Raw genomic sequence first — 23,775 nt, 5'->3', positions numbered from 1 at the left:
GACAAGTAACAGCAAAAACGCACAAGTTTTTTAGGTACAGGTACTATATGGGAAACTTGTTAAAAAAAATCTTCTTCCATTAATGCTAGGAGCTCAATTCTGATTTCATTCATATCCCAAGGATTCTTCCCTTTGAATTCTGAAGTAGAAGATCAGGCTTAGATGATGTTTCTTATTGTGTCTTATTTTAATCATATTTTAAGAATTGGCTACAGGCATGGAGAGGAATAAGAGAAAGAAAGCAAGAGAGAGATTCTATTCCTTCTATCGTATCTAACCAGTCTGTATTGCTGAACCTACAACATATGTAGAAAATGACAAAGCACTGGACTCCTGACACCATCTGATTTTCATCTTCCTGCCCTGCATAATTGAATCCAGAGTTTTGAGTCTTTATACAGCGCATGAAGGAAAGTTTTTGGCATTTGATACGCCCACAAAATTCACCATGTTGTCTAGGCCACAGAATAATACAAGCAGGCACTCACTCTATCCTAGGTTAGTCCCAACTCCTACAACTATTATTGTACTCATCCAGGACTGAATACTTCTCTATTTTCTGTAAAATTTGACAACAGTTCCTCTTTCTCTCTAATAAGTGCGAGACTTAAGTGCTGATGGTGAATAGGGAATGTCTCCTTTGGAAAGTGAGACTGAAGATGGGAGAAGCTTCCTACGTTCTAAAAAGCCTGCTGGCTGAAGCAGGGTCCAAAGGAGGGGTTGAGTCCTTTCAGACAGACAAGGGAATTGAATCTGGATCTCATCCATGTTTCTGTCTGTTCTAAGCCCTGAACTACAATCTGAAGGGAAACAGATTTTTCCACTGTGGGGCCAGCTGTTGCTGCAGGGTCCTCGCCTACTACGCATTTTCAGAGCTCACCTACTGGATTGAACCCTCCAGGGGGGAATGCAGAGGTCTGCTTCATTTCTGGACACCTACTGGGCATTAGCTTGAGTAATTACCAGGCTGCTCAGTCCTAATAAGGCTTAAGTACCTTCGAGAGCACAGATGAACACTGCTGGAATACTTTATGCGCCTCATAAACAAAAATGCTTGAGCTTCTAATCAAACTTAGGTAGCTCCAGGGTTATGTGACAGATTTGGAAACATTTTTAGGACTGTAATTTTGATCCAGGGCATCTAAATTGTTCCTGACTTGAGCTTTAGGTGTTTATGTCTTTTTAGGCTTCATCCCAGATTAGAATCAACTGCTCAGAAATAATCATAATATCTGCATAATGCTGATTTTCAGAACGATTTATAAATATGAAGTAATTAATCTTCATATTGCCCCTAGACAAATATTTCCATTTTATATCTATAAAAAATTGTGATAAATTGCCATAGGCTACAACTGAGTCAGTGTCAGTATTAGAATGGAGGAATTCCTGGCTCTCAGTCTAGAACTCAGTTCATTCCTCTCAGAAGAAACAAAAGAGCAAATCTCACTCTTCAGAAAAAAGAGTTCTTATGCTGACATGTTTTAATTGGCCAAGGACTTTTCCTTTTCAAGTGGTTTATGCTGGGGTGGGAATTCAAAGAATATACAAAACCTTGCAGTGCTGTCTTTCAATTCTGGAAGACTACCAGCAACACTGATAGGTAAATAACTAAGAAAGCATGAGCAAAACTTCTCTTTAGTAAACCTCAGTTTTTGAGGAAATACTATTGGAAATACTATCTTTAATAGTATGCAAGCTTGATGCATCAGTCAGACAATCACTCAAAGTAAAGAAAATGCTTATTAGACCACTTAATCACTACCAGTAACAGCACAGTAACAGCTCATAAACATTGAAGAATTTTAGCAATCTTTAACACTTTCAGTTCCAGATACTTTTTTTAAGATGGGAAATCCACAAGAACAAACAAACAAACAAAAGACGTGGGATGTTTTCTCCCTTCCTTGCTGAAGGAATTCTGCAATTCTGGATGCCTGCAAGAATTGCTTCTGTCTTGAAAGGGTTGCCAGCCCTTTGCACCATATTCTTGTGTTTGAAGTGCTAAACCAGCTCCTTCCAGAAGTTCTCTTGCATCGACCTGCTTTCTACATGCACAACTTAAGGGTAGATTAGCCACTATAAAGTGGCAAGAGATGGAAAATCCTAACATACAAAATAATTGCTAGGCTAAAGCATGAAAACTGACAAAACATGTCAATATTACTAAATGACAAACTGCAGACGTCAGACACAATGCTTCAAGCATTTCCTTCATAACAGTTTTCAGAACTCTAAATCCTGATAAACATACGTTGTTTTACAACCAGTAATTCCATAGATCAGTTTAAATCCACAAATCTTAGTTGAGCACTCTTCGATGCATGTCTACATTTACAACAAGAAACAAGTATTTTGCTCAGGAACACATTTGGGTTTTTTGTGTAAGCATGGTGCATGTATTGCACATATGATAAGCACATAAGGTCTTGCCGCAGAGACCATACTTTGCAGCCATACACATAATTACCAGCAATAAAAGTTTTAATGTTAGATACTCAATAAAACAAATATGGTCATGGCTATGACACTCCTTTAGTAAACTCTCACTTCAAGTATGCCTGCTAAGAAAATATGCATGATAAGAAAAGTTTCCTATCATTCAAATACTCCACTCCTTTCCTTACAAACCCCTCTACTTTTCAGAGATCTCCAAATTGGAATACTAGGGATTTATATTTACATCACACTTCAGAATTTTGAAACTTCAGTCTCTTAAATACCAGGGCATCACTTTTAGGCCGACAGCACAACCTAGTGGTTACTTACACTCTTCTGTGGTAATGGTTTACACAATTACTTCAGTCACAGCTGCATAAATACTTTTCCTGTGTCCTTCAGTGCACGCACTTTTCTTCTCTCCCTTTATGAAACAACTAAGAAGAAAGCTGGGATTTTGGAAGGAAGTGTCAATTAATAAAACTGAGACAATTCAGGAACATTGAAGATTTTAAAATTGGTTCTGTACACTTTTTAAGCACAATCGTGCTTCTGAATATGTATTATTTTAGCTATTTTTAGGTAAACATACAAAGAACAGTAGTGCAGTTTTTTCCTTTGTTTTCATTTTGAACAGGCATTGGCAGAGGCTGCTCAGAGAGGTGGTTGAGCCACCACCCCTGGAGCTGTTTAAAAGCCAGGTAGATGAAGTGCTCGGTGATCTGGTTTAGTACAGGACAGGCACAGTTGGACTTGATCTCAAAGGTCTTTTCCAACCTAGCGATTCTATGATTCTATGAAAACAACATCTCTGGTTTTACTTCAGTTTCATCTGGTAGTTTTACCTGGGAAATACAAGTAAAGGACTATACCTTTTACTAAGTACTTAGCTAGTCAATAAAACTATAAATGGAGTATTCAAAAGTGCATCCATTACAGCATTTTAACTTTTTTTTTTTTGCCAGTCGAATATGCAGCATAATCAGATGGGTGCTGAAGCAGGCAGCAATAAAATGCTGCTTAATTGTGTTAAAAAACATTTTTAATAGCCCCATTTAGAGAATTTTTTAATTACTTCTTATGTGGAGGGCTGTGAAATATGGGATGCCTATATGAGAAATCTTGAAGATATTTTTCACCAGGCAAGTTCACAATTTTGCATAGCTGCAAAACCTTACAGAATATTTCTCACTCTCTGATATTGTCATGTTTATAATGTTTATCTTCTCAGTAGGAAATATCAGAAAGCCTGTTTGTCTCTTAAAGGAAGGGATCTGTAAATGGAATACTCTAGCTCTGACAGTATGTAGAGTCTGAAGTGCTGGTGAAAGGGATGGAAGGAATTTCCTAAGAGGAGTGGCTAAGGAGTTTGGGTTCGTCTAGTTTGGCGAAAAAGTGGCTGAGGGGTATCCCCATTGCTGTCACAGCTTTCTGACGTGGAGAAAGTGCAGAGGGAGCTGCTGAGCTGTTCTCCCTGGTATCCAGTGACAGGATACGTTGGGATGGTTCAAAGCTGTGCCAGAGGAGGTTTAGACTGAACATTAGGAAGCATTTCTTTACCAAGAGGGTGGTCAAACACTGGAACAGACTTCCTAGAGTGATGGTCAATGCCCCAAGCCTGTCAGTGTTTAAGAGCCATTTGGACTAGATGATCATTCCACCTGAAATATAATATTCTATTCTACTCTACTCTACCATTTGCAGCTGGACATCTGTTTCTTTCTATGGCAGTACAAACAAGAAGGCAGCACACTTTTGCAGCAGAAGCCAATACCGTGGAGGGAGGAAAGTAGTGATCATGGAATTGACCCTCCCATGTTGTTCTTCCCTCTTATTTGGGTTCCTTCCCTTTCTTGAATCAGTTTCAGTTACTGTAGGGTAATTTTATTGTCCGATACTTTTTTTGTTATTTTCTTCATGGTTTAAATGTTTGAAATCATATTTTATGGGATAATCACATTTACTGTTACTAATATATGGGTGCTCCAAGGCTCAAAACCCAGAACTCAGTTAAAAAGATTCCCAGTTTTCAGTTTACATCTATTGTCTTCTGCTGCCTGACTCATTTCAGTATGTTACTGGCAATGCTGATGTCTTAATTTGGCTTAGATGAAAACTTGCCCAGAAATAGTCCCCGTGCCCCTTCTAAAGTCCATCCATCATTCTAATACTGAGGAACATGCAGGTCCCACATGTTCTCTCCCAAGAAGGGTAGTGAAAGACGAGAGAGGTTCCAGCAGCTGAAACTCTGCTAACAATCCCAGATGGGTATGTACACTGTGTTTAAAAGCTGCAGCTGCAAGGTAAGATATGACAGAGAGGTTTTTTATATCACGCTTCACAAAAATTTTCTGGATGAGCATTGACAGTGGCTGTAACAGGAGGTACAATCTAAGCAAAAGTACTGCCTGCTTCTCTATCAGGCCAGATCATCTGGTGGAATAATTTACATGCCAGAGTTTGAAAATCCTTGTGGTAAACAAAACAAAGTAACAAAGTAAGTTCTCAATAAAAATCTACTAACTTCTCAACAGAAAGGCACCTAACAGGAAAAGGAGACAAGACGATTTGCAGGTAATGCTATTTTCTAGAGATTAATATGTTTTTACTCTTACTGAAAAAAAGTTGTGATTGGAAGGGGCTTCTGGTCATGGCCAACCTGACAGTTTTCTTTCTTCACAGGTGATGGCGTATGGGAATGAATAGTTTATATGATCTTTGTCAGAGTTGAAACATTTTGCTGTAGGGAAGATGTTGAGCAGCATCTTTTCCACCGCTTTTATGACACCATATTATTCTGCCATAGATTTTATTCCTTTGAATGCCACAATCAGAATGGCTGAGGCTTCTTGTCCAACCCTTCTGCTCAAGCAGACACACCTACAGCTGGTTGCCCAAGATAATGTCCAGTTAGGTCTTGAGTATCTCCAAGGATGCAGACAACAATCTCTCTGGACAACCCATACAAATGCTCAGTCACTCTGACATTAAATAAGTGCTTAACGAATTATACCAAGCAGTCCTCTTTGTAACAGAAAACATCCCAAAAACCTGTGAATTTAAATTTGTCCTGGACATGGACTTAGCGAAGAGATATACTTGCTGAGTGAAACTGAATCTAAATGTTGGTTGTACTTTACTGCAAATCATATTAGATAAGGTTTGGAAAGGTTTCTCTATTACAGAATTCTACAGGGAAATCTTTCCTTTGAGAATGAAGTGGCAAGAAGCCTTCATAATAATCTTGCTGTATTTTCCAAACATTTGACACATTTTTTCCATTTTTTCGCAGGAATGATAAATGTGCCCTTCTGAATTGTGTATGAGGATTATTTACACTTGATTATTTCATGTTCACTACTTCCTTTTACACAGGCCCTAATGTTACATTGCTTAATATATTTTGAGGCATCATACATAAAATAAATGAATAAAACCATTCTAGTGCTTTGCCAAGCAAAGACACGTCCAGTAACTCTGCAACAGGAGCTCAAGTTTTAAAATGCCAGCCTATTTACAGTAGGTAGCTAACAAGCTCCCGGTTAGCTAACATGCAAAAACTTGAGTAACCGTGAAAACAAAGAAGCTGCATCTTAAGTTACCACCCAGACTGCTGGTTGCAGATGCTTATGGATCCAAACAACAGCCATTCTCTTCAATGATCATCCACAAAAGAAACAAGCAAGTAATCAGTATGTGATAGCAGCATTTCCATAACAAATATCAATTTCTTAGAACTGATGACTGCCTTCTGACAGAGAACTGATGTCAGAACTAAAAAAAAGAAAAAAAAAATTGAATTGGGTTTTTAACTCTCATTAAGTTTTAATAAAATGAAATAAAAATGCGTTAGAAAGGCTGCTAGAGTGTGTAGGCGCCAGAGTGGAGTGTGAATGAATCATCTGTATGCTATTGGATGCTCACCTCAAAGAGCTGACAGTAATACCACCATAGTACAACAGAAATCTGTGATTTTCACTGTATGAGAAGCTGAGTAGAATCCTTACTGTCCACCTCACAGTGAAATACTGATCAGGCAAAATGGGCTGCCCAGTTATCACTAGGGGCCTGCATTTCCCTAATAAGAAGAAGGAAAAATGAGGAAACCTACAAACCTAAAGGCATATAAATAAAAATATAATTCATAAATAATATATAAACACAGTTTTCCAACTGCAATTATAAAATAGTCTATTTTCTTTGCCATTTTAATTTAGTAAATTATTTATAGGGTTCCATATACTAAGGAATGATCCCAGTTTATTATGTTTTGACATAACTCTCTTTTAAATAAATTTGAAATTCATGAGAGCAGAATGCACATAATGATTGACATCAACAATAATTCACATCAGTCTTTCCAGTAGTGGAGAATGATGCTAGTACAGCTGTTATCTCCAGGTTCTGGGGAGTAGCTTTTGTTACTCTTTTCTCTAATATTAGAAGTCTTGATAGTTAGTGAAGTTGAACTCTTTCGGTTTGGTTTTTAGCAATATTTCCTGTGTAGCCTCTTGCTGAAAACAAGGAAGGTTGTGTGAGTTCTGGAGACAGAATTAGTTCAACACAGCAGTGTTAGTTCACTGACAACCCACACAACACTTGGGAAAGTGTTCTTACATGTCAATTACAACTTTCTCCAGTGCACAATACTTTGAAAAATTATAAACTCATGAACATTAATCTATGTGTGAAGATGAGACTTCAGGTGGTTATCTCTTGTGTTACTGAAACACAGCTAAGAATAAGACTATTTATAAGGATCAGCTCATGAGAATGCTACATCTTGAGGGCCACATTGCTATTAACTTGTAATCGTTGTTATGAAATCATTTTGGTCTATGAAGTTACTTTAGAAGCAGAATTAATCCTTGACAATGGAAGCTTGGCAGGACAAGGACAGAACATGCTCTCAGATCCCTTAAAAGACAAGAGTAGTGAAAAGAGGGATTTCCTAACAAAAGACTAGAACATTATAGGTCAGAGCAGTCCCTCTTCTGATCAAAACTTGGAATAATTTCTGAGACAAGAAGTGAAAGATTTCCAAGAAGAACCTTCAATGGCAGAGATAAATGAAATTAATTTATCCCCATGTTTAAGTATATTCAATTCTTCTTGCTGCAGTTTCAGCACACGTGTACCATACACATCAAAAATATTAGAATATAATTCTTACCTTTGTAGCAAAGATTTACACATACATCGTGTTTCATTTAAGTTGTCTCTAAACACAACTATTTTAGTCTTTCCTGAAAGTGTCTGCATTTTTCATTTCTGATCATGCTGGTTACTTCTCAGCAGACATATCTTTCTTTCTTTTTTTTTTTAACATCCTGCACAATTTTCCTGTTAAGTCCTTACCAGGGCTAAGTAGAGAAGAAGATGGTTGTTTTGCCCCTCCTATGAAAGAAACTTTTATTTACATATTCTATTATAGTGCTAGCATTTTCAAAAGTTGTTGGTGCATCACTCGCTTGTATCTTTTGACTTCAACCTGTGGAAAACCTGCTTTCCTTCTAGAACACTGAAATACCCTAGAGCCTCGGATTTATGCTAAGAAAGCAATCTACCTCTGTTTTGTTTTGTAGAAAAACTTTCTGAAAGTATTCAAAACAATCTACTTGCAGAAATGTATTTCTTCAACATTTTGGGGGGATTTATACTTATTTAACATATTTACAATATGGCTTTACGTAACAACTGCCACTGGAGAAGGGTATCTGATTTAATAATCTTATTACCTTTCTTGTAGTTTCAGACTAGTGTATCAATCGTGAAGAGCATTACAGGAAATGAAAGACAGCAGGGTTGAAAAGATACATTAGGTTTTCTAGTTCAACGTTATTCTAATGAGATACTAATTAAAAACAATCTACAGTGACTGGACAGTGATAAACAGTACAAGTAAAGTGAGTATCTTTCCTCTGTGTGGGTAGACACAAGCATTAGTTCGGTTGTTTCCTCTTTACTAGCCTTCACAAAACTAAAAATAATATATTTTGGAGTTAAGGGCTTTGGCTGAAAGTGGCCAAAAGATTCAAGTTCACTACAGAGAGAGGTCAGGCCAGTAACCACATGACACAAGTGTGTTAAGCTTTGCTTTCCAAGAAATCTAACTATAAAGAGACTAGACTTCTTCTGGCAAAGATGCTACCTTTGGAACCCTAACAAGCACATAAAACACCAATAGACAGAAAAAAAGCTTGATATACTCAAAACAATTGTTTTAATTCTGTGAATTGTTTAATTTCTTCCTAAGGATTTTTTAGGGCAGCAAGTACTGAAGAAACCCTAAGTGTCCTATAAACAATGCAGGAACTCATACCAAAAACATCACTAAGAAGCCAGCTCTCAGAGAAGAGAGAAGTGTTAAAAAAAAAACCAACAACATAAGTTCACAACAAACAAAAAAACAAAGCAACGATGCATTTGTGTTGTCTGCCTTTCTGGAAATGTTGGAAACATTTATGTTTGTGTCTGCTACACATTTGAGAAAACTATTTATATTTACATCTTTTTATTATACAATATGGCTGTGCTTCCTAGCTCCTAACTAACCTACTCATGCTCTCTTGCTAAGAATCAATTATGTACAGAGAACAAAGGTGAAGAGCATCTTAATACTGGTTTGGTAAGACAATACAGAAATTTAGTATTTCAGCTCAAAACACTACAGGAAGAACTGTTCTTTAGTGCCAGTATCAGTGAACCAGATCCTGTTCACAAGTCTGCCATAACCTCGAGCAAATCACTTGCCTCCACTGAATTTCTATATTAGCTTGAACACAGGCATGACCTTTCAGTTCGCTTAAAATGTTTCGTATCCTTACACTTTAAAATGGAATTTATAGTTAATTCACTGACTGGAAGAACATGGTAGAAATGGCAATTAGGGTTATCAGATTTTTTATCTACGGTGGTCAGGGCTGCTGCTAAGATGACTAATCCAGACCACTCTTCTAGGCCTCACATATTGGCGGGAAAGGGAAGTACGAGACTGAATGAAATAGATGATATGTTCCACCCCCCTGCCATGGGCAGGGACACCTCCCACCAGCCCAGGTTGCTCAAAGCCCCATCCTACCCGGCCTTGAACACCTCCAGGGATGGGGCAGCCACAGCTTCCATGGGAAGTGAGGCCAGTGCCTCATCACTCTCATAGCGAAGAAATTCTAATATCTAATCCAAGTCTTCCCCCTTCCAATTTAAAGCCATTCCCTCTTGTCCCATCCCTACGAGCCCTTGTCAAAAGCCCCTCCGCGGCTTTCCTACAAGTCCTTTTCAGGCACTTCCAAACTGAACCACTGAAAAGAGGGAAGGCGCTCTGGAGGGCGCCTCCCCAGCTACCAGCAACGCACAAGTCAAACGAGGCCGCCTTCCCGCAGAGGGAACGCCCAATCGGGGCAGCCGCGAGGAGCAGCGCGATTGGCCAATCGGAGCGGCGACGAGGGGCGAGGGACCAATCAGCGCCGCCTCTGAGGGCGGGGCAGCCGTGATAGGCGGGGCGAGGAGACAATGGGCGTGGCTTCGGTACCACGTGATTAGCAGAAAAGAGGCCCGATCGGCAGGGGTGTGGGAGGGAGGCAGACGTGATTGACAGGGCGAGGGACCAATAGGACTGTCCACTCAGGGCGGGACAACCATGATTGACAGCGCGAGAAGCCAATGGGCGTGGCCTATAGGGATAGCCGCGATGGGCGCAGAGAGGAGCCAGTGGGCGTGGCCTACGGAGGTGAAGCAGCCGTGATTGACAGGGCGCTGGGCCAATGGGTGTGGACTCGGTGGGACGCCGTGATTGACTGGGCGAGGAGCCAGTGGGCGCGGCTTCTGGGGCGGGGCAGCCTTGATTGACAGGGCATAGGGCAATGGGCGTGGCCTATGGAGGGCGGGTCGGCAGTGATTGACAGGGCGGTGAGACAGTGGGCGTGGTCTCTGAGGCGTGGCATCCGCGATTGGCAGGGCAAGAAGCCAATGGGAGCGGCCGGGGGGGCGGGGCAGTCCTGTTTGGCAGGGCGATGGGCCAATGTGGCAGCTGTGATTGACAGGGTGAGGGGCCAGTGGGCGTGGACTCCGGGGGCGTGTTAGCCGCGATTGGTGGGGCAAGAAGCCAATGGGCGTGACTGCAGAGGCGCGGCCGTGATTGACCGGGTAAGAAGCCAATGGGCGTAGCCTATGTGGCGGGACAGCCGTGATTGAGCGGGCGAGGAGCCAATGGGCGTGGCCACTCGGGGCAGCCGGAAGCGCCGCCGCCGGAAGCGCTGGGCCGTGCTGAGGGAAGCGGGGCGGCGGGAGCGGAGCCGGCGGGGTGTGTGGGGGTCCCGCCGGTGATGCGCGCCCCGCGGGGGCTCCCGGGCCCGGCGCCGGCTCGCTGAGGCGAGGCGTGGTATCCCCCCGCCCCACACACCTCCTGTCACTCGCGGTGTCGCCGTGGCCATGCCGTGCACGTGCGGGAACTGGCGGCGGTGGATCCGGCCGCTGGTGGTGGTGCTGTACCTGGCGGGGCTGCTGGTGGTGGTGCCGCTCTGCGTCTGGGAGCTGCAGAAGCGGGAGGTGAGGGCCGGGAGGTACCCCCTGAGCGGGAGGCGGCGCCCATAGCCTCGAGGGCTTTTTGTCGCGGCGTTCCAGTGACCCAAGAAGTGGTTCCTATTGCAAGAAGCGGAGTATTTTTGATCTAAGCTAAAGTAGAGTTAAGCTTCATCTGAGTTATCGAAACAAAATGTCCCTCTGGTAACGTGTATTCCTTAAAACGGTGTTTTCCTAGACACTGTTAGTTCTTTGGAGATGATAACGTCTGGTGTGCAGTGTGATCCCTGCTGATTCTTCTGCAGTCTCCTCTGTTTGCAGCCTCTCCCCGTCTCAAATGCAAGGTCAGATAGAGCTAGCTTGAAAGCTCCAAATGGGCAAGAGAGTTAACTACTGTGAAGTTCATAATAACATTAAAATTAATTCTGGGAAAGTAGTAGAACATGTATAAGATTTCTGGGAAGATTTGTCTTTATGCTTGTTAATGGGAAATACATTCTGTCCCAAGGCTTGTCTCGCTGCGCACGATTGATGGAGGTTGTTGAAAAGAGGCTGTAGAGAGGAGGGTGTTGGCCTCTTCTCCCAAGTGACAGGAGACAGGACAAAGGGCAATGGCCTCAAGCTGCGCCAGGGGATGTTCAGATTGGACATCAGGAAAAAAAAAAATTCACAGAAGAGGTCATCAGGCACTGGCAGAGGCTGCCCAGGGAGGTGGTTGAGTCCCCATCCCTGGAGGTATTTAGAAGATGGGTAGACGAGGTGCTCAAGACATGGCTTAGTGACAGGTAGGAATAGTTAGACTCAATGATCTAAGAGGTCTTTTCCAACCTAGTGATTCTATGATGGCTCCCTCATGTTGCCCAGGCCTGATAAAGGATGCTTGCTTTTGAAAACTACGAACTACAAACAAAGCCAGCAGGAGAGGATTCCTTTCCCCAGATTCAGTGGGAGTTGGTGTTTAACTGGTCGATGGGGTGCTGATGGGATGGGAATGGGTCTCTATAGGAGCTCTGCCCAGCTTGTAGCTGAGGATTTGGCACTGGGTTATTCATAACCTGATAGCTCAGCAACTCTGTATGAGGGGTGGGGAGTTAAGACGGTTGGTAGAGGAGCTTCTCAGCCCTGCTGGGGGATGCCATAGCATGTCAACAGAGACATATGTGTTGCACATGTGTGTGAGAGCGTTACTTTTCTAACAAAAAGTAAAATTTCAGTCTTATATGTTTTCCATTGTAATGCAGGCTTGTTCCGCTGGAGGTGAGCTTTTCCGTGGTACAATTTTAAGCCTTAATTTACTTAATGACTGTAATAACAGTTTACATAATGACAGTAAAATCTGTGCTGTGTGTATTTTAAATTTTCTATTTTGAAACCCCGTTCTGATGCCTTTGTGTGTTGGATGTTATATCAAAGTGGTATCTGAAATTTCAAAATCAATAAATGCGATACTGGTGGAGAAACTACTCCGAAAAGATCTCTGAAATGAAAAGTTGATGTATAGCAGGGGAGCAGTGAAGAAATTCTCAAAAAAAAACCCCTGTTTGAGAAGAGTGTGCTTCTCAGTTTTTCGTACCTAGAGTTATTAATATAGGGGTTTTTTTGAGACCTTTGGTTTAAAATCATAGCCCTGTGTTTTAGCAGACAGGTATGTAAAAATGCATATCTATTTCAGATTGTTAAATGAAAATAGTTGAAAATTATTATTAGTTGGAATTTGATTTTAAAGCTAAAAGTACTTCAAATCCACAAATTTTCAGAAACTTTATAATGACGCACTGAACTGAGAAGTTCCAGACCTAAAGCAAGGAAATCCATTGTGGTTTTTAGTAAACTAAATGGTGAGCATTGCTGTGTTTTTGTAGAACATTTTGTGTTTATTGGTGATGTTTTTGTTTGGTTCTGCAAGATTTTTCTTCTTTTTCTTTTGATTTTTTAATTTAAGCCACATCAACAGACAGTAAGGGAGACTTTGGGATTTTGTGTATTCGAAAGGAGAATTAGAAAAACTCAGCTTAATACTGGGTTATGTACTTAATATCCATATTAAAACTTCATTCACAGTAGAAAAAAAAAGGTAAATTATTTTTCTTGCTATACTAGTTAAACTTTAAAGTATTAATACTGAAACTTTGATCTTGCATTCTTCTTTTCCTTTGCAAGGTTGGAATTCATACCAAGGCATGGTTTATTGCTGGGATATTTCTACTAATGACTATACCAATATCCCTCTGGGGAATACTACAACACTTAGTTCATTATACTCAACCTGAATTACAGAAACCAATAATAAGGTAATGTTTCATGTTTTATCTTTACTACAGATGTTGTATTTAATTCAGACTAAAAATACTTCTAGTAATATTAAATGTTCTTTTGTTATTGTAACAGGATTCTGTGGATGGTGCCGATTTACAGTTTAGACAGTGTAAGTGTTCTTTTACTGTTAACAGCTCAATAATATTTGTTTTTGCTGTGGGAGTTAGGGAAAACAGTGTCACAGTTGGCAGAAACAATGCTGCATGGAGACTCGTAGTCCTAGAAACTTCTGGGCATTCCTGTTTACGGAGTGCATCAGAAGCATTGTTCTAGCAATGTTACGGTCTTCTTGTGGAGCTTGTGTTTTTGCTAACCCTTCTTAACCCTATTTGTCCTTGGGTATTTGACAGCTGTGGAAAGGGGTATGACAAGAGCCTCATTGTGGTGTTTCCATCTTTGGTAACAGCCGAACTGGAAACCAGACTGATCCAAGTACAGTCTCAAAATTCAGTGCCTGACCATTTTTTCCCCAAATTAAGCTTAGTACCAAAATTCTTTCCTGAGTTATGCTTAGTGCTAAAATTCTCCTTTTTTTTCATTTTGGAGGCAAAAAGGGACAAGATCCCACAAAAAATGCCCTTCTGAATACTTTTATGCAACAGGTTCTGGTTACCATACAAGATATGGCAAATGTAAACATGTCACATGTGGCTCCATGCATAGGGATGATTTCAGCCTGAGCTGAGCAACATAGTACATTTGTGAACTGTATGGGATATGTGCTTACATATTGTAGTCCCCTCTTGACATTGCAAATACTTTTGTTTCCCCATAACACGGTTTTGTAGGAACTCTTCCTTTGATTTTTCTCCCATCTCCCGAGTATTTATGAAGTATCAACTTTATGTATATTCTTCTTCTTTTTTTTCTTCCCCCCTTTGGTAGGAGTTTCCCTGTAGAAGAAGATCACCTGCTAATTAAATGAGCTCTAGACAGGCATTCAGGGACATTTCTGATATATTGAAATCTTTACCCATACTCCTGGATCTATGGCCTCTGCATATATGGTAGCCCCTTGAGTACTTAATCTAAGTGAAACTTAAAAGTTCGCTTCTCAGATGCAAATACTGTATTCTCAGTTTACTAAATGTAGTATTACATCGCTTTAAGGCTAATCTGCTGCTTTCCTCTCTGTTTTGCAAATGTGCCAGAGCAAACATTTACACAATAGATATCAACTAATCAGAAAATCCACTTTATACTGACAGACTAAAAACTTAGTTCTCAACCCCATATTGACAGGGAACACATGAATTTCAGGCAAAAGTTCTATCTTGGCTTCTCCTAGGAGTAGGTTAAGTGTAGGGAACCATCTCCTTAGTTACTTTTAATTTAAAGACTGAATTGTGTGTCCAAATATAGATCATGTACTTTTTTTTTAATAGAATGTTATTTTCTAGCTGTAGCATCACAGAAGCAGTACATCACACTGTAGCACTTGCCAAATGCTTCAAACCTTCTTTAATTAGTGCCTGCTGTCTAATAAAGTATTGGTGGCTGAACTAGCCAGCCACTGGAATTGCTTTTGTCTTTCTTGCATGTAACCTTTTGTGTACCTCTGTTTACAGTGGATAGCTTTGAAATACCCCGAAATTGCAATATATGTGGATACATGTCGAGAATGCTATGAAGCTTATGTCATCTATAACTTTATGGTTTTTCTTTCGAATTATTTAACCAACCGGTACCCAAACCTCGTATTAATAATAGAAGCAAAAGATCAGCAGAGACATCTGCCACCTCTGTGTTGTTGTCCTTCGTGGGCTATGGGAGAGTGAGTATATGATGACATCTTAAAATTTTAAGCTGTGTAATCAGATGCAAACACATTTGTTTTCATATTTGGTAGTATAACTGTTGTGGCTTGGCAGAGCGAGTTTATGGTTTGTACACATTTTGTTTATCAGCAATGAACCCCTGCAGAAAGCAGCTGTGAGTGAACATCTTTTCATGTAGCTGTAAAACATTCCATAAATTGCTCTTAGTTACTGACATACATTGACTTAGGTGATGCTGAAGGAAACTTCCCTATTTTTGAAAGAAAAAGGTCTCCTTGAATTTGCTATCATGTAATATTTGCCAGAAGCTTCATGTAGAATCGTTGCAGACCGGATCGATAGTGTGTTGCTTTTAGTTCCAAGGGTGAAGGACAAAAGGCCGTATGTCTGTGAACTGTTTGTTTCTGCGTGCTTAATCTGATAAGCATCTCTCTCAAGAGATTTTGATAAAGCTGTTTGAAATGCTAAAGACACACTGTGAGTGTAAGTAATTCTTAAATATCTTCACACAGAGTGAAAATTGGATTCTCTTTTAGTCCAGCAAGAATAATTTCATGGCTGAAAGTAGTGAATCATTGAGTATTTCCTGTTACATATCTATAAAAGTCTAGATGTTTTGTGTATTCTTTATATACACATTGTAGCATCTGAAGTCCTGGAAGCAGAAGTTGCAATTACTGTGAAATAAAGTTCAGTGTAGTGAAACTACCAAGAACAGGAAACTTCCATAAGTGAATTGTCTTTAATTTCTTGTACTACAAATTTTGTGTTTCTCTTGCAGAGTCTTATTGTTTAGGTGTAAACTGGGTGTTTTGCAGTACACTGTTGTCAGACCATTTACTACCATTATTGCTTTGTAAGTATGCTCGTAAATAATTAATATTGATCTTCAGAATGTAATTTTGAGTTACACTGGGAAGAATTTTCATGCCCTTTGTAGTGAATCAAGGCAGTTTGAAGGTGGACAAGTGTTACATGCTAAGTGAGTCCTGGCACTTGAATCAAGCTATGATTTCTTTATGACTTCTCCGTAGCAAATGACTATTTGCAGAATTGAAATAATAAATACTTAATGCTTGCTGCTGAAAGCAGTGGGAGAGAATGTGAAGTACTGTTTTATGTGGGAAAGACATTTTTATGATCTCTTAAATTGAGGCTTTTCTCCCTACTTCTCCCCTTTCTTATTGTTTTCCACAATTGAGTGTTTTTAAAGTCAGGTTTTGTGTAATTTTTTCAATTTTATTAAACTTCGCATGTGGCAGGCCCAGCTCTGTGCCTTCATATGTATGTATAACTTGTTGTAAAAAATAGCAGGCAGTTCTGCGTGTTGATACTGAAAGCTTAATTGCACGAACTTTGTATTGATAGACATTACTGTTAATTCTGAGGGACTGTGGAAGAAGTTGCTACTCACAAAGAACATTCATATCAGTATTTTACCTGTATGTCTTCTAACAGTTAAAAGAAAAACGGCTTTAAAAAAACTGATGTTTAATTGCTGAAATCATTCAACAACCGAGTGTGTTAACCCTGCATTGAAATACTATTTCTTCTATGGAAAACACAATATGAACTTCCTTATGCCATTTGCTATTAGAAATTGATTCTTGTGCAGACCCACAGTGCCCATATTTGAGGACGAAAAGAGATTTTGAATTCTAATAGTTGATCAATGTAATGAAGATTTAGCTATTCGAGAAAGCAATCATTTTCTATATAGTGATTAATTGTAAAAATTCTTTCAGAATTTGTGAACTAGTGGGAGTGTACGACGAAGGAAACTTCAGCTTCAACAATGCTTGGACTTACTTGGTTATACTTAACAACATGTCACAGCTAGTGAGTATCACGAGTACATCTTTCTGCTCTTTTAAGTCATCGTGTTAGTATTATGTGAATCTTTTTATGTGAAGTATTAGCAGTAATTATGTTCCATGTCTGGTAATTCTTACAGATAGAATATTTCTCACTGTAAGTCAATGTTACTATCTGTTAAATACCATATATGCAAAACACTAGGAAAATAGGTGATTTAAAACTTTTATTGTTTTTACTATGAAGCTCCATAAAGCAATAAATTGTTCTGCCTCTCTACCCCAAACAATTTGATGTGCTAAGTAGTATAGCCCAGGCATGTTAGAGCTGCAGACTTGCTCCTTTGTAGAAGAGATGACTTCACTCACACTTGTAGCTTCTTGCCAGCACACACACACAGAATCAGCAGTGGCTGTGTTAAAAACACTGTTACAAAGCTGGTGGTAACAACATTGATGAGGAAAAAATGGAGACTGTGCATGCGGTGCTGAGGTTCTGGCCAGCCCAGCACCTTGTCTTGTTGGTTCAGCTGCCATACAAATTGTCAGGGTAAGGATAAGGTGTCAGCTCCTAGATTTGAAAGTTTCATTTTGGAGGTCGGGGATTGTGTTTAGTGGCTTGCTGGGTCTTAATGAGTTCTTAACATAAGCCTGAAAGAACACGTGCTTTTTTTATGCCGTTTTCCCTAGAGGCGTGCGTGGCATTGAAAAGATTTGGTGGGACCTTCCTATGCTTTGCTTTACTGCGTAGGTAGAGGGCCTTCAGTCTGTCCACCAATGCCAGAAATACAATTTCAGGGGAAAAAAAAAAAGGCTGCTTTAAAACGGTAAGGGAAAGAGTCCACAAATCCAAAGCCCCTGTTCTAAAATAGACAGCTTTTAAAGTTTGTGTTGTACTGTGATATATTTTTTGAAACTGAAAAGATGCTATAAAAACTCCCTCACAAATTAAACAAGGATTTGAGAGCTTTTATGTATTTTCTTTTCCTTGTTAGTTTGCTATGTACTGTCTGGTGTTGTTTTATAAAGTCCTACGTGAAGAACTGAACCCTATCCAACCTGTTGGCAAGTTCCTTTGTGTGAAGATGGTAGTTTTTGTTTCTTTCTGGTAAGTGAATTATTTACTCATTAGTTCTTTCTCTCAGGGTGGATCAGAGCTGGAAAGGCTGAATTTCTTACTGAGGTCTGAGGCCTCAAAAAAACCCCTACCCGTATCTTAGTGAAGTGCTGTGAGGGGAAAAGGGTACCAGGATATTGGGCAGAGCAGTCATATTCATTTGAGATTTTTTTTTGACTTGCTGTTTTGTAAGGTGGTTCTCAAGAACATAATTTATTTTAGATTCTTCATTTGCAGTTATTTCAAATCCAAATTATATTTTTTACATTTAACTTTTTCAAAATAGATTACTATAGGTTAACTATAAATTACTATTTAAGCATTGCTCACACTTAGCTGCTAATGAGTGAGTATATTTGACTATCGGAACATTACTTTGCAGACTGTAGTGATACCTTGGAAGAGAAGCAACCTGTTCTAATAACTAAAGGGAACCTAACCAAATAAGAGTTTGTTGTTCCTTGCTGGTCTTTAGGATCATGGATGAATGACATCGCTTTTTAAGTCTGTTTTGTTTTGGTTTCCTCTTCTGAAAATCTGAATATGTAAACAATAAGGGTTTATTGTAAGATTCTTCCTGTGTACGTATATATTTGCATCCCCAAACAGGCCTTGTTTACCAGATTTGCCTGCAGGTTTTTTGGTACTGCTGTTAAAATAGTAATAATAATACATGATTTTTATAGGCAAGCTGTGCTTATTGCATTGTTGGTGAAAGTTGGCGTTATTTCTGAGAAACACACCTGGGAATGGCGAAGTGTGGAAGCTGTGGCTACAGGCCTACAGGTAGGAGCAGACAGTTACTCCTTAGAAGGAATGGCTCTATGTAGGATAACCTAACTGATCTCAAGCAAATATTGTCCTGCTCACTTTAATTAACATAGGCTAGATTAATACTGAATTTATTATAAGTTGGGTTAAGTTTTAGCTGGTCGCCCCACGTGGTGTTGGGCTTAAGGAGTGTGCCCCAGTTAAATACTCCTGTTGGATATCTTGGCATTTCTTCTTGCAAGAATTCATTGTAAAGTTGCAGCTTGTTGAATATCTGCTTCCAGCAAGGCAGTCCATCAGGCATGGACTGATTCCAATATGTGTGTAGTACACATGGCTCTACGAAGCCTGCCAAGAATATCCTACCTCAGGTGGAAAATAGCTTGTTCCAGATCCCAAGGCAATTGCAGTCGCTCAGTTGTAGAAGAAACCCAGGAACTACTTTTCTCTAGTTAGGAATGATTAAGTCAATCTCTCTCGTTGTAGGATTTTATCATTTGTGTTGAGATGTTCCTGGCAGCTATTGCGCATCACTACAGCTTTTCCTATAAACCTTACGTTCAAGAAGCTGAAGAAGGGTCATGCTTTGACTCCTTCCTTGCCATGTGGGATATTTCTGACTTAAGGGCAGATATATCAGAACAGGTTCGAAATGTTGGTAAGTCACAGACTTGTATCATCTGTTAAGAGCATACGTATTTCCAGCTTCTTTTTGGACTATTTCCCATCTCTATAGTGCCCTGAGAACATTCCATATTAACAGCAGCTGCATCTGTGAAGAATTTAATGGTTTATCTGACACTTTCTTCTTTCCAGTGTTCTTGATTGTTTTTAGTCTAGTTTTTAATTTTTCTTTTAAATAGATGGATCTCAGGGTAGATTTCAAATGTGTTAGGTAGAAGAGAGGGATGCTTTTTTTTTTAAATGGAAAGACATAAGATTTTTATTTATTAAAGCTAACAATGCCTATTTAGAACTTAAAATAAAGGATAAGTATTTAATAACATCTATTTTAGAGTTTGTGTTCATGAACCTTGTTAGACTGCTCTAAGTATTAAAACTTATTTCATTTGGCATAATTCTAGGAAGGACGGTTTTGGGCCAGCCAAGAAAAATGTTTTTTGCTGAGGATCATGAACAAAATGAGCATACAAGTTTACTGTCTTCATCTACTCAAGATCCCATTTCTGATGCTTCATCAATGCCGTCTTCACCCATGGGTCATTATCAGGGGTTTGGACACACGGTGACACCTCTCACCACACCAACGGCAGCCCCTGCGGTAGATGGCATTTATAACACTTCTACTCGAGATGCTGAGGAGTCACCTGAACTAGAGCATAAGTTATCAGAGAAAGCTTTGGATAAAAGTTAGACTCATCTTTTCTTTGAATGTGTCAAGGAGTTCATTATATACTTGCCACACGTTCTGTTAATATTAACTTCGTGATGGAAGTCGAAATGCTTGGAAAAACTGCTGCGCAGACAGGAAGAGGATATGGCTGTAATGGACACCTGAATTCTGAAGCTGTAATGGATATGAGTATCTAAAAGTACCCCGGGAATATGAAACACGCACACTGTAAAAGTTCCTGCATACCTGTAAGAATTGACTCCTTAAACTGCTAAACAGTTAACACGTCACATCAAAATTACACTGACTCCTATTAATACAAAAGAAACATTTCAATTAATACTCTGCTCTGCTGAAGGTGAGGTGCAAGTACTACTAGCACTGGAAAAACTTAATTTCAGGAATGTAATTTAAAGAAGGCAGCAGCAAAAAGTGCTTGTGCTTTGCTTGTCCTCTCTATTGATGGTAACTTCCATACCCCAGTGCTGAATGGAGTGGGGACAAAATGGTTAACTTCTGTATAGATGCCATCTTTTCCCCTTTCTTGCATAGCTAAATAAAACTCCTTCATCAAGATGATTATTGCAGAGCATCAGTAAAGAATCTATACAAAGAAAGCATTCATAGAAGTACTGAGTTGGAAAAGACCTTTGAGATCATCAAGCCCAACCATACCTGTCCCCTATTAAACTATATCCCTAAGCACTTCATCTCTGTCTTTGAAACACCTCCTGGGATGGTGACTCAACCACCTCCCTGGGCAGCCTCTGCCAGTGCCCCTTCTGGTGAAGAAATTTTTCCTGATGTCTAATCTGAACCTCCCCCCGCATAGCTTGAGGCCATTCTGTCTTGTCCTATCGCCTGTCACTTGGGAGAAGAGACCAACACCCACTTCTCTGCAACTTCCTTTAAGGCAGTTGTAGACAGTGATAACGTTTCTCCTCAGCCTCCTTTTCTCCAGGCTAAACAACTCCAGGTCCCTCACCAATTTCCTACTGGCTTTGCTTTAGAATTCCATGCCCAGAATATAGGGTTGGCATATCTGTTGTCCTTGTAGCTCATGATTTGTCTTTTACGTTGAGAAGAGACAGCCAGGATGATAGGTTTTGAATTAATACCTTACACTCAACTACTTTTTTTCCAATCCTTCTAAAATAAGAGTAACGGTTACTACCTTAAAATACCTGGCAAGGTGGGGAATAAAGGCTGTCAAAATGGAAGTGGAAAACAAAACTGGTTGATTTACATGGGGCTGCAATAAATTCTTTAACACTTAAGGTTTTTTTAAGCTGTTAAGAGATGGTTATCTTGACAAGGTGTCTGTAGTAATTTGTATTCATGCATTTGTGTGTGTGTGTGATTATTGCATCATGCTTCTAGTATAGCCTGGATTCAAATACACTATTGATTTTTTTTTTTCTCCCTTCTACCACCCTAGAAAAAAACTTTCCCAAGGTAAAAACTAAGTAGCTAATCTAATACTGGAATTGCTGTCATTAGATTTCAGACCAAGAAGTACCCTTCTGGCAGAATATTATTTTGCAAAAACTGACAAAATCAAAGGGATGTTTTTATTCCAGATTTTTGCTACTACTGCATGTTTGCAATCTGACAAAAAAAAAAAAAAAAAAAAACCTTACAGCATTGACCTCTAAAGTGACATCTGAAGTTTCTTTTTCAGCATTGTCAGCATTTACAGGATAAATGTTTAACTCCTGGCTGTTGCAGTGAACTCATCTTAAGTGCTTTTTTTTTGCAGTACTAGTGTGATGTAAATATTGCGCCTTACTCACTAGGCTGCATATTTTATCGTTGACTCTGTACTTGCTGTATCAAAGTTAGTGGGGAAGTGCAAATCATCATTTTCAATTTGCCAAGTCATTGCCTTTGTTGTAAATAAGCAATTAAAGATTTTATTTAAACTGTTCACCTTATTTCCATTTAATTTACTGCTACAGTAGTTGAAGAGCGTGAATGACACGTGAATACAACCATCCTCTTCATGTGAGAAGGGGAATCTTCAGGAGAACTAGTACAAGAGTTTGTGCTTTTAGTATTGAGACTTGTACTGAAAACGAGGTTCTTGTTTGAGTTTATGAAGGATCAGAATCTACTTTTTTTATGCTTGATTCCAGGTATCTCTTTACCCGTGTAATATCCATGTTCTAAAAGGAAACAGCTACTAAGAGCTCACAACACTTGGGAACTTGCAGGCACTTAGAAATAATCTGATTTCCTGCATGTATATGGGTAAAAAGGGGCATTAGTAGAAATAATATCTGAAGGATCAGAGCTGCTGGAAGCTACGTAGATACTGTGCTCTAGCTTTTCAAAATCTCACATTGAAGAGTGCTTTTTATAGTACTTGAAGTTATGTCTGTTTGGTGCATGCAAGACTTAAATGAGGTCTGGAGAGGGGACTTTGATAGGAAAGCACTTGTTAAGTGTGGTGGTTGCTTCTTTCACAGCACTTCTGGAAAGCTACGAAGTTATTTTATCATTACTCAGTTATTTCATTCCACGTGCACAGCATTCCTGCATTTTTTTAATGTGAGAAAACATTTTTTTTCATTGCAGTAGCTTACAGAATCGTACCTTTCCACTAAAGATTGCTGCTGAATGTCTAAAATAAAAGTCCTTCATTGTCATCTACCCCGTCTTTCAAAAACTACACCAGTATTCCAACTATGACCATCTAGTTTATATTAAAAGTTCATTTGCAAATAGTCCATCTTTAACTTATATTTGTTCCTCCATTGTCCTCCCAGCTTTAAACCAGTCTTAAAGATTGCTCTGGCCTTATTTAACAAGAGTGCTTGAGAACTCAATAACTGCCATTTTTAGCCCTTTATTTAGTCTCATCAAGTAAGGGTAGAATGCATCCTTAACTTGTCTTTAACTCATTTTACCGTCTTTGTCTTAGTTATTGCTAAAAAGCTCAATAAATTTGCCTAACCACTGCTATTTAATGGTCTTGTTTTTATCAAGGTATTTCAGCCTGAACATTTCCTTATAAAACTACACTTACGTGAAAATATCCCACCCCTACTCAGTTTAGTTGTCAGACAGCAGCTTTGATTTTATGGATGGTGGTTTTGTTTGGGGTTGGGTGGTTTGCTTTTCAAGAGAAGCTGTTTTCTATGTAGCATTAAAAGTCTGTCCTACTCTCATTCACTTAATTTGTTATGTATTGTACCCCTTGGATAAAGGGACGGTATCCACTTACTTTAATTTTGGGAAACTTGATTTAGTCATTACCTCTGTTTTGAAAAAAACAAGCCAAAATAAACTGTAGCCCTTTTCTCCACCTTTGCAGAAGTGTTATTACAGCAATGTATGAGAGGCAGGTTCAGCTGCAAGCTGAGACAAACACAGCTCCAACAGTCCCTCAAGTTAAACAGAGAGCCTATCTGAAACATTTGACTGAATCGAGAGCACACCTGGATCTTGCATACAGTGAGAAGATAGAAAAATTATTTGTGGATGGCTTTCTCTACAAGAAAGATGACAGAAATGCCTCTTTTACACTGAAGAGACAGCACTGACAGTATAAAGAAACTCATCTACAGAAATACCTTGTTAACAGTCTTCCTCTGCAGAGGTAGAACAGCTGCGAAGTTAGAAGCTTCTGTTAGTCTTCCATTTAGATATAAATTTAATAGAAGA

General features: G+C 39.5%; 1 protein-coding gene across 1 annotated transcript; it reads left to right on the top strand.

Annotated features, from left to right (window-relative positions):
- Nucleotides 1-10,675: 10,675 nt before the first annotated feature.
- Nucleotides 10,676-23,620, top strand: TMEM184C (transmembrane protein 184C). Its single transcript, XM_054064846.1, has 10 exons — nt 10,676-10,986; nt 13,120-13,250; nt 13,348-13,384; nt 14,844-15,049; nt 15,835-15,909; nt 16,799-16,892; nt 17,863-17,975; nt 18,671-18,770; nt 19,242-19,413; nt 19,841-23,620. The coding sequence occupies exons 1-10, from the start codon at nt 10,870-10,872 to the stop codon at nt 20,128-20,130; spliced, it is 1,335 nt and encodes a 444-aa protein (XP_053920821.1). The 5' UTR covers nt 10,676-10,869; the 3' UTR covers nt 20,131-23,620.
- Nucleotides 23,621-23,775: the final 155 nt, after the last annotated feature.

The sequence above is a fragment of the Cuculus canorus genome, chromosome 4 (genome assembly GCF_017976375.1).
Source record: "Cuculus canorus isolate bCucCan1 chromosome 4, bCucCan1.pri, whole genome shotgun sequence".
NCBI classification, from domain to species: domain Eukaryota; kingdom Metazoa; phylum Chordata; class Aves; order Cuculiformes; family Cuculidae; genus Cuculus; species Cuculus canorus.
The sequence above is the reverse complement of the archived record's forward strand: the minus strand, read 5'-3'. Positions and strand labels throughout refer to the sequence as shown.

Bases quoted from the DNA above. Each gene is read 5' to 3' on its own strand.
- TMEM184C (XM_054064846.1), top strand. From the start codon at position 10,870: ATGCCGTGCACGTGCGGGAACTGGCGGCGGTGGATCCGGCCGCTGGTG. The intron at 10,987-13,119 runs GTGAGGGCCGGG...TTCCTTTGCAAG, and splicing joins GGGAGCTGCAGAAGCGGGAG to GTTGGAATTCATACCAAGGC. The intron at 17,976-18,670 runs GTAAGTGAATTA...TGATTTTTATAG, and splicing joins GTAGTTTTTGTTTCTTTCTG to GCAAGCTGTGCTTATTGCAT.